Source organism: Corapipo altera, unplaced genomic scaffold (genome assembly GCF_003945725.1).
Source record: "Corapipo altera isolate COAL_440 unplaced genomic scaffold, ASM394572v1 162, whole genome shotgun sequence".
In the NCBI taxonomy this organism is placed as follows: Eukaryota; Metazoa; Chordata; class Aves; order Passeriformes; family Pipridae; genus Corapipo; species Corapipo altera.
The window spans coordinates 87,088-98,389 of NW_020885091.1; the positions used below are offsets into that span (position 1 = coordinate 87,088).

Genomic DNA, 11,302 nt, shown 5'->3' on the forward strand with positions numbered 1-11,302 from the left:
CAGCTCTGCCACCTGTCATTGTGAGTGCCTCTATCCCAGGACCCACGATGCCTCTTCCCTTAGTGCCACCAACTCCAAACCTGGCCTTGGACACTTCCAGGGATCCAGGGGCAGCCACAGCTTCTCTGGGCAACCTGTGCCAGGGCCTCACCACCCTCACAGCCAACAATTCCTTCCCAATCTCCCATCTATCCCTTCCCTCTGGCAGTGGGAAGCCATTCCCCCTTGTCCTGTCCCTCCAGCCCATGTCCAAAGCCAGGGTGTGCCAGAACCATGCTCGAGGGAAGAGTGGAAAAGCTTAAAAGCTTCCCAAACTCATCCTCCTGAAGGAGGGAGTGGATGCTGTGCACACACACAACCTGTGGATCGAGGGCAAATCCTCGGAGGAAAGCAGGCTCTGGGAAGAAGAGACATGGAATTAACGGAGCAGAAGCCCCTGGGCTGGAGGACAGATGTGTCCCCAGGTCTGGTGGTGATACCTCCAGCACAGCCCCCCTGGACAATCCCCAGGCACAGCCTGGCCCCAGAGCCACCTGCAGACACCAGTTGTCCTCAATCCTTTGCTTTATCTTCCCGGGATGCTCCTCCAGCAGGCAGAGCATCCGCGTGCTGCTCCGCTCTGAGACGGAGCTGCGCATTTTTAGCCTGTTCTGACAGTTTTGGCAGCAGAGTTGATGGGGTTTGGTTGGTTGTTTGGGTTTGTTTTTTTTTTTTTCCCTACGTCCTGAATTTCTTTCTGCAGCAAACAAGGGGGAAGGTGCTGGTTTACTTCATTAAAGCAATCTTCAAAGGCTGCCCTGCACCTCCGATAGATTCCCAACCCCCGGCAGCAGCGCAAAAACAGCAATGCTGAATTATTTAAGTGTCTCTACCTGCACTACCCCCCCCAGTGGTGTTGCCAACTCAACTTCTGCCAAGAAAGACACTTCCCAGCATGGAGGATCAGGTATAAGAACAAAGGCAGGGAGGCTGGGAATGCTCCCGGGGGAGGGAGAGCCGGGCAGGGCTGCCTGGACATGCTGGTGACCGCGGGGAGCCGGTGCCACCGCAGGGGAGGGCAGGCAAGCTCATGCACGGGTTAGTGTCACAGCCAGGTCCCATCACCCCCACAGAGAGTACCTTGGAATAACCTACTTGGAATTCTCAAATGCAGATAGGTCTTCTGCCCTGGGCTTGAGGCTAAACCAGCAAAATAAACAACAACAACAACAACAAAGAGTGATCCTGTGTGGAAGGAGTGGGGGCACAGCTCTGCACTCTGCCTGCCCCGGGTGCTGGAGCTGCTCAGCACCCGCCAGGTGAGGCAGAGGGTTGGGGTATTGAAGGGTTGCTGCACTGCCATCCCATTCCCTGCTTTCCTTGCCTTTACAACTGGCAAAGACAAAAGCCATGCTGACCCCCCGGGGCCAGGAACAGAGGGAGGCTGTAATTCCACTCTGATGTGCTCCACTAATAGACTATTATTTGGGAACCTTTGCTCCCGTGCTGAGATGCAGCAGCCGGCATGGCCTGAGCTCCCCCCGGCAGGGAGGGGACAGGATGAGGCTCCAGCTTCAAAGGAAGGCAGGGTGACAGCACCATGACAGCCCTGACAGCCACGGGAATGACTGCCCAGCCACCCTCTTTAAGGGAGACAAATGGGACCATCAGCTCTCTATGAACTGCTCTCTGTCAGAAGTGAAAATTTAGCAGCTTCTGTTTAAACCAAGGACTCAGAACACAGAGACAAATCCTGCCCAAACCTACTGGGAGCAGGAACGCCTTCAGATTCTAAAATGACAAAAGGGGCTGTGAAGATTTTTATATTCTCTACTCTGGTGTGACAGGAACCTGAATAGCTCCGGGCCAGCACGAGGAAAACAGAGAGTGAGCCCTGCTAGATTCATTTACCTGCCCCAATTCAGTGATCACAAACTCCCAGCCATGAAAATCAGCAAGAGCTGGTATTTCCAAATCTTTTCAGACATAACTCTTGGCTGGGAGTAGCAAAGAGAGAAGGATTTGTTTTTACAACCTGGAGTTGTTACCACAGCCTGCATCCCGTGCCATGTGGATTTTCAAATCCTTCCCAAGGACAGAAAGCCAGCCAGGAAAAGCTTTTGCAGGGGAAAAGCCTTTGCAGGTGAGTGGGGCTGACCATCAAGGATGTGCCCCCAGCCCCTCACTACAGAGCCCACTTGGAAGAGCCAAAGGAAAAAGATGGGATGTAGGAATAAAGGAGGGGGGTTGCTGTGAGCCTTCAGGTGTGACCCCCGGGCCAGCAGACACAGCCCAGCCTCAGTTTTTGGCTGAAGTCCCTCATTTCTGGAGGCAGGTCCCCAGCACAGGGGCAGAGGTCTCACCCCCAGCAGCAAAGGCTTTGTGTTAGAGACTGAAGCTGCACTACAGGTTTCTCAAGAGAGATTAAAAGAGAGGCCTGTAGGTCAGGAGTGGTTCTGCCCTCGTTATCCCCCAAGCTCAAAGCTCCTAGGGAATGGCTGCCACAGGCACAGAGGGCTTTTCCTGTTCACTGGCACAGCAGAAACCTCCAACAACATCCCTGCACAGGTTCAGCAAGACCTCCAGCCCTGGAGACCTTCCCATCCCTCCCCACAGCGCTGCAGAGACCAGGCTGTGTCGGGACACGTGTAATCCAGGACCACCAGATGCTGGAATTCTCTGTCCAAAGCTAAACAGCTGGGGAAGGAAATCTAGATCCAACGATTTTATTATCACAAGTTGTGCCAAAGCTAACCCACAGGGCAGGGTGATTTGGGGGGTCATTTTAAGGGGTTTCATCAGGGGAGATACAAACTGGAGCCCTCGGATACCTTTTTAATAGTGTTGTGCTTGCTGTTGCCTCTGCTGGCGTTCTCGTTGTGCAATATATCCAGGGCTGTCTCCCTCTCCTTGAGCTTCAGTGCCTCGATTTCTGTCTTCAGCTCGTTCAGCTGCTCCTGGAGGTGTTTGCTTTTCTCCATGTACTCCACCCTAACAGACACAAACAGCCCTGGGTTAGTGCTGACCACGTGTGACACGACACCTGATAACGGAATTATAACGGAAACACCTTTTCTTTGTCATTTCCAGCCTGTGGGACTGATAATATCAGTTTATAGCACACGGTGAACTACTGCAAGCAATTATTTGTTCCTTATTAAAGAAGACCCAGACAGCCACCCCAACAATAAAACTGTAAATTGCATTATTACACAAAATTAAACCCAAGCTGGAGCTGCTGGGTGGTATTTTAAGCCTCCTAATTTCCAAGTGAAGCTGCCCCCCGACACAGGCTGACACCACACAGTGTTTAAGCAGCTACTCAGGAAAGCTCTACTCCCCTGCACCCTCTCCCAAACCAGCTCCCCAACTCAAACCCACCAGTCTTCCCAGTGAGGAAGGACCCTGATGTACCGACTTGTCATGTTTTAGAGGGATTTAGCTTGTCAACTGTGTGGGTGCAAGTGCTGTCCCCAAAATATCAGGTATCTGGTAGACACACAGCGTCCCCGGGAGAGAGAAAGACTCCCAAAAAACAGAAAGAAAGGGAAAAAACCCACCCATTTGCAAGGACTCAGCCTGAACAGCCTTCCACGGTGAAATAACAACTGGAAAAAAATCCCACCATGAGCCTTGTAACTGGGATTGAACCCCCTGAGCCAGGTCTGAGGGACAGCAGAGCAACAGGAACCCTTTGGAATGCCAGAATTCATAGTGAGGTTTGTCTCAGCACCCAGGGAAAGGAAACAGCCCTGGAGAAGTCAGGAAAAGCATCCTATTGCTTTCAGCACTTGGCAGAGCCAGCTCTCCCCGCTTAGGAGGAGCAGGGTGACCTAGTTAGGAACCTGGGTACAGAACCAGGAATTATCCTGTTATTTTCAGCTTCTATCTCTTTCCTTCTGGCTTTAGGAAAAGTTTTTAATCTCTGTCTCCAGCACAGAGGTCTGTGATTTCAGACAGGAGAGGGCACAGAGCAGAGGCAAAACAAAGCACCCTCTGGGATCCAGGGGTGTTTCATTCCAGCCTTGGGAAGCTGTGGCCGGAGTGGGATGGCAGAGCCCTTGCAGCTTTGATCTATGACCCAATCGATGAACAAAGCACGTTATTACTACAGAGATTAAAATCTGATCTGCTTTGATTTCTGCTCAATTGGTAATTTCGAAGGCTACACTCACACCCTCAGGAAAACACAAGATCAAAGCTCATAATCACATCCAAACTTGCTGGCGAACACTTTTTATATATAAACATGACACAGATTCCAAGGAAAAGGGGTTAAGGCCCTAATGCAGGACCTCAGCACACACTCCCTTCACGTTCTCTGGACACACTGCAGTGCTCCAGCACTCAGCCTGCTGCTAACCCTTCCCACCACTGTGGGCAATTCCAGCCTGAACGGGAGCCAGGGAAACCTTTAGGAGAGGAAGGGGCTGGAGCAGGGCCTGAACTCACCTGTGAGCAGGAGGGAGAGACACACCTGTGACACCAGGTCCCCACCAGAGAAATGGTCAACCAGGAGAATCACAGAGTCCTTAAGGTTGGAAAAGCCCTCTGAGATCAGATCCAACCCTTCCCCAGCACTGCCAAGGCCACCACTGACCCACATCCCCAAGTTCCACATCCACATGGATTTTTAAATCCCTCCAGGGAGGGGGACTCCACTCCTGCCCTGGGCAGCTGTGCCAGGGCTGGACAGTCCTTTCCATGAAGAAATTTTCCCAATATCCAACCTGACCCTCCCCTGGCACAGCCTGAGGCCGTTCCCTCTCCTCCTGTCCCTTGTTCCCTGGGAGCAGAGCCCGACCCCCTCAGCTCCCCCCTCCTGTCAGGGGGTTGCAGAGCCAGAAGGTCCCCCCTGAACCTCCTTTGCTCCAGGCTGAGCCCCCCCAGCTCCCTCAGCCCCTCCTGCTGCTCCAGCCCCTTCCCAGCTCCATTCCCTTCCCTGCACACGCTCCAGCCCCTCAGTGTCTCTTGTCTGAGGGGCCCAGAGCTGCCCCCAGGGCTGGAGGTGCCCCAGCAGTGCCAGCACAGGGACGGGCCCTGCCCTGGGGCTGTGACACACCAGGGCTGGCACAGCCCAGGGGCCATTGGCCTCCTGCCCCCCTGGGCACACCCGGGCTCGTGTCCAGCACAAGCCCCATCCCAGGGCTGGCCTGGACACATTCCACGTACTTCTCCTTCTCGATTTCCATGGACAGCCTCTTCATGTCCGTGTCCTTGAAGTCGAAGGACAGGCTCTCACTGATGAGGTTGAAGCTTGGCAGGTCTGCGGGCAGTGCTGTCGTACTGGAGTTCATGGACTGCTAAAGAGAGAGCACAAATCAACCACCTTGGGCCACACAAATATTGCTACAGCAGAGGTCAAATCACAGCAACACAAGCCCAGTGTCCCAAGCACCAGATCAGCTCCATTCCCCATTTGCTCCTTAGTTCAGAGCTATTGATCCTCTGGGACCTTGGTTCTTTGCAGTAATAAAGAGGAGACAAAACACCACCTGCCTTCAAAACCTATTGACAAAACTTGGTAAAATCAAGGTTTTATCACTGCTGTGCCACTTGGGAGTCATCTGACAGTTATTTACCATTCAATCAGGTTGATAAAGTTCAAGCTGTGAACAGGGGCAATGCAGGACCCCGTGTGACAGCAGAGTCCTGCACTCCACTGCTCCCCAAAGCAAAGACCAACGTGACCCCAGAGATGCCATTCCAGCAAGGGCCCTGGAGATACACCAGCACATTTTTACCTTCTCAGTAATCTACAGTTCCAGGTGTTTAGGAATGCTAGATCCAGTTGGAAATGCTGAAATAAGACAGGGAATCACTCCTATCCCACCCGAGCAAGGATCTGGTACTTTCTTCCTCCTGCGAGATGCTGTGACACCCCTGCTGACACACACTGATTTTATCTGCCCATTAAACAAAAACGACCCTTCTTTCCCTCAGTCAAAAACTCTGTCACACCTCTAATAAATGGGCTCATTAGGAGGAGAGGAGAAGCCTGATAGAGTCATCGGTCTGCTCCTGAGGAACGTTGGATGAGGTGGCAAACAGGGCACACGTCAAGGGTGGCACAGCAGCATCAGGTGGGGCTGAGTCACAGCTGCTGCCAGCCTGCTTAGCCCTCCTTTTGGGATGTGAGAAACCCAGCACCCAAAAGGTCCCACACCTCCCTGCTGGATGCTCCTTCTTGCTTTAAGGGGTTCCTGTAATGAAAACAAGGTGCCACACCATGGAATGGCACTGCTGGGTACCTGCCCTGACAAACGACCCCTCGAGCTTCAGCTGCTTCTTTCCTTCCCTCCTTTCTCCTACTTGGGATCCTCCAGGCACTGTTTGCAGCTAGGTGTGCTTCAACAAGACCTGCTAGCACTGGGGTGACAGATTTACTCTGCACAATAACCTGGCTCTTCCCTCACCACCAGCCTGGAATTCACAAACAGCCAGGGTTCATTCCCAGCTCGCTTTCCCTGGACAAACCTTAAAGGGACAACATTTCATCCACCTGCAGAGTTGGAACACAAACACCTGGTACAAACATAAACAAGGCAGCACCTAAAACTGCACTTGGCCTGGCTGGAGCATTCCAGGTGAGTTAAGACCCACATGACAAGGAAACTCAATTCCTTACTCCCCTGTTTGAATGGAACACAAGCACATTAATTCTGGAGCCAGCGCTGGAAGGGACAGCTCAGCCCCTAAATTCCAGTCTCGGAGGGAAGGGGACAGGTCTGCCAAAGCACTTAACTGATTTAAATACTTGCATCCCATTGACATTCAAGTCCCTTCCCTGTGAGGCACACAGGTGTTCCCAAAGCCCTTCCCACGTGAGGCTCTCCTGTCCCTGCTGTGCAGGGAGCCAGGAGCATCAGAGCCTGCTGGCCTTCAAACGACCTTTAGCTTGGTTTTGTTTCAGCACAAGCTTGTTGAGTTTTGTTTTTAAAACCCCACAAACAGCAGCAGGAAGAGTTGAGCATGAATTTCAGTTGCTGCAGCCATTAAGTTTGGAGACAATTTGTCAGGGTCACTACAGCCACTTCCCTTCCCTCGGCACCACTCTGTCATGGAGCAAGGGAAAAATGGTGGAGAAGTCCAAGAGCAGCAGGAGTGAGGAAGAATAAGCAAAGAGGAAGGAAAGAGCAGGCTGAGGGCTCTCAAAGGCACAGGCTTGATATGTGGAGCAAAGCATTTAATAATTGTGGAATGGTTTGGGTGGGAAGGGACCTTAAAGCTCATCCAGTCCCACCCCCTGCCATGGGCAGGGACACCTTCCACTAGCCCAGGTTGCTCCAAGCCCCATCCCTTGGACACTTCCAGGGATCCAGGGGCAGCCACAGCTTCTCTGGGAAACCTGGGCCAGGGCCTCACCACCCTCACAGGGAAGGATTTCTTCCCCAATCTCCCATCTCTCCCTGCCCTCTGGCAGTGGGAAGCCATTCCTTGTGTCCTGTCCCTCCATCCCTTGTCCCCAGTCCCTCTCCAGCTCTCCTGGAGCCCCTTTAGGCCCTGCAAGGGGCTCTCAGCTCTCCCTGGAGCCTTCTCTTCTCCAGGTGAACCCCCCCAGCTCTCCCAGCCTGGCTCCAGAGCAGAGGGGCTCCAGCCCTGGCAGCATCTCCGGGGCCTCCTCTGGACTCTCTCCAGCAGCTCCACGTCCTCCCTGTGCTGTTCCCAGGGCTGGAGGCAGCTCTGCAGGGGGGTCTCACCTGAGGGGTCAGAGGGACAGATCCCTGCTGCACATTTCCTGCCATCTGCAGTTACCCTGGGCAGCTCTTGCAGCAGGTGCAGGGATTTTTAATCCAAGGGGCCATGTGGTGATAAAGGGGACACAGATCCTTTTCCGTATGTGTTTCCTCACCTGGAACAAACTGCATAACCCTGTTACTGCATTACAGCAACTTCCTGCTGTTAATAAAGGCAAGCACCAGGCTGACAGCAGTCATCCCTCTGGTCCCTCTGGAATACAGAGCGAGACACTGGATCCGGGGGAGGCACAGAGTGAGGCAGGAGGTTTCCCCCGCAGGGAGAGCTCCTCCTGTTGCTGCCACTGCGCTGCTCCAGAATTTGGGAAAGCCCAGAACAGCCACTCACTGCTTCCAGGGGATCAGAATAGGGATGACTGCTTTTCTCTGGCCAGGAGTGGCACCTGAAGGGCAGTGAAGGAGCCAAAGAGCCGCCGCCAAGTCCGTAAGGAATGAATTGTTCTCCAAGCCCTGATGGCCCGAGACTCAGATCCACGTCTTATTTCACATGCATCACCCACCAGTGACATCATAAAAGCAGCCTGGGCTCCAAGGACTAAAGAGACACTGAAATAAGCTTTAAAGAACCACGGTTGGAGACTGGAAAGTTAAAAAATACATATATTTAACTGCTTCTTGCCTTTGCTGCAGCACAGAGTTAATGGTCGGACTCGATCCCTTAAAGGTCTTTTCCAACCTAAATGATTCTATATCCATCCATTTCCCCCTTCCTCTCCTGCTTTTGTTCCCCACCAAGGGAAGTCCTACTCAGCTCCCAGTGCCAGGGAGTGCAGAAGTCTGGGCTCATGGAAAAGAACAAGCCCAACGTTACACCCTCCCTTAAGGGATGGAGGAGCTGGAATCCTGCACCGTGTGGCAGAGCTGCCATCTACCTGAGGGACACAACTTCCCAAAAACAGCTTTCAAAACAGGTTCCTGCCATGTTCTGGCAGGGGAGGAGGCTCACCCCAATCCAGGGAGGTGTAATAGGGGATGGAAGAGCCCAGCAAGGTGTTGTTACCTGGATAAGGACCTGCTGGTCACACCCTGACCTTGGAAAACAACAGGCCTGGAGTCTGAGCAACATGGCACAGGGAGAGGGGCAGGAGGAGCAGCAGCTGCACAAGGGGACCCTGACACCCAAATGGGGAGAGGACAAAAGCAAGTCCCTTCCCTCCTGGCACTGGCAGCCATGTCTGGAAGGCCAAGGCTCTTTAGGGAAGGGAGAGGACACAGCCCCATGTGCCTGGAAGCGACAGTTCTGTGTGAGCTGCCTCCAGGCAGATGCAGCTGGAGGGGTGGAGCTGAGCTCCAAGCAATCCCACAACATTCCCACTAATGAGGCAGGAACAGAGCCACCCAGCTGCTCCCCAGCACCGGGATTTCAGCAGGGGCTCTGCTGGTGTGATGAAGGATGAACATGGCAACACGAGGGAACGTAGATATGCAAGAGCTGCCCAAATTCCACGCTGGGTTGGTGCAGCCACACAGCAGAATTCCAGTGAGGACACCCCTCCCTGTGCAAAGTTAAACCCAGAATTAAAGAGCTGGTGCATCCCAGATTCCCAGTGAATTGTCAAATATGGAGCACTCCAAAGCTGGGCTTTATCCAGCACTCCCTTGACTGAGTGTCCCGTAGCCGAGAGCAACTGATTATTTCCCATCACCGTTATTTTTAACAGCTTTCAAATATTCCTGCAGGGAACTCCAGAGAATTGGGATGAAAAGTTGCTTCATCTCAATCCCTCTCCAATCTGCTCCCCTAAAGTTTCCAGAGCAGGAGGAAGGAGCCTGCAGGTACAAATCCAGCCCTCAGCGCTGGCGGGTCCGTAACTCCCACGTACGTCTGTCGAGCCTATTCCTGATGCTGCCGAGCAATTCCCTGTTCCCAAGCCACCTGGCAGGTGTGAGCTGCAGGGAGGGGGCACCTGATGGGGTCTGCAGGTACAATTAGGGAAGCAGAGGAAAGGAACTGCCAGACAGATCAGAACAATGGTCACTTAGTCTGGCGTTTCAGCCCCGGCAGACACCGGGACCAGATGCTTGGGAGGAAGGTGTGAAATCCTCTTAATGGGCAATTATGGAATAATCTCTCTTCGAGGAAGTTTTTTTCCAGCACATAAAGGTCCAGTTTATGCCCAAAGGATGAATTTAACAGGTTCTGAACAATGTTTATCCCACCTAACAAGAATAAGGACACACTTAACCCTATTTTAAAGGCTATTGCTGAGCTGGTGCTCTCCACACGTGCTGGCAAAGCACAGCTCTGACGTGGCTGTTAAATTGGTTTAAAATTTGCTGCTTTAATTTCAGCAGCAGCTCCTTTGCTCTCCTAGCAAGAGGTGGGTGGGAAACAAAAAAAGAGCAAAGTGATGTTGTGCTGGATGAGGCGCCGGGATGAAAAGGGCAAGGACTGCTCAGGGTTTCTGAGCAGCACTGAGGCAGCTCAGCCCCTCCGTGGATGGGATGGAGAATTCTTAGATCTGGAGATGGATATCTGGAGAATTCCACAGCCTCCAGGCTGTGGAGGAGGGCACGTTTAGGGGCTGGGAACTGGGGAGTACAATCCAGATCTCTCTTACTGTGTAGGACGACTTGCTGGTGATCTCCAGGAGCTTCTGCTTCGCTCTCCGCTCCGATTCACGAGCCTCCTGAAGGTCCTGCTTGAGCTGATCTGCCTCCTTTGCCCTGCAATGACAAGCAGCAAACAGCAAATATCACACTGGAGCTGAGAGGAACGAGCAGATGGAGAAGCAGGATCACAGTGCAGGTGTGGAATTGGCTGGGATTTGTCCCGCAGCAAGACCTGAACAAAGAAACCATTTGAGGAGGGGAAATGGCAGAACCTCTGACTCTGTGGGACCCAAATCCAAGCCATGGAAGGGCAGCTCTGAAATGGGCTCTGTGTGAGCATCAGTGAGCGAGGCTGAGGGCCGGGAAGAGTGCTAAGACAGCAATTCTAGAACCAGGATTTACCCTCGAGGCTTATGGAGCCCCCAGAAGGAAAAAGCCAGAGGAGGGAAGGATGTTTGCTCTGCTGGATTGAGATTTGAGTGGAGGCTTTACATGACACAGACCAAGGCAGGAAGAGAAGGACAAGAACAGTGCTCATCCAAGCAGAAGGGCTGGCACCAGGCAGGCTCACAGGGAAAGGAGTAATCAGTTGGAAGGAAACAAGACTTATCTTTTACTTGTTCGCTACCAAATGCACCGTGGGACCTGGGCTCAGATTTTAACAAGGAGCAAAGACTCCAAGAGCTGGGGAGAGCTCAAGGCTAATCTGGAACAGAGCTCACGGCTGGGAAGGAGAACTGAACAACTGAGAGGCAAGTAGAGGAATAAAGAGAGAATAAGGAATGGAGATCTACCATCCAGGGGAAAAACCAACCCCAAGTGCTATGAATGGTGTCAAAGACTTTGGGGAATGCAGGGGAGGGTTGCAGAAAGCACCCAAAAGCAGAGCTGGCTTTTGGAGAGGGGAATAGGCTGGGCCACAGGGCTATTTGCTGTGAGGGAGGCCAAGGGCTCCCTGCACACCACTGGAGGGATAACTCCAGGCAGGAGCCCCTCCTGTCCCATTGGAGGGA

At 52.9% G+C, this 11,302-nt stretch overlaps 1 protein-coding gene across 5 annotated transcripts in view; it reads right to left on the reverse strand.

Moving 5' to 3' along the window:
- The window catches only part of NF2 (neurofibromin 2), a 49,142-nt gene that overhangs the window by 8,369 nt on the left and 29,471 nt on the right, over positions 1–11,302 (reverse strand). For 2 of the 5 annotated variants that reach the window (XM_027669567.1, XM_027669572.1), the window contains exons 13-15: positions 10,298–10,403; positions 5,152–5,282; positions 2,811–2,970 (exon numbers count right to left, since the gene is read on the reverse strand). In XM_027669567.1, coding sequence (XP_027525368.1) covers positions 2,811–2,970; positions 5,152–5,282; positions 10,298–10,403 — 397 coding nt within the window. Of the gene's footprint in view, positions 1–1,134; positions 1,180–2,810; positions 2,971–5,151; positions 5,283–10,297; positions 10,404–11,302 lie in introns of those variants that run through there. The other 3 variants (XM_027669570.1, XM_027669571.1, XM_027669569.1) reach the window with 3 other exon arrangements.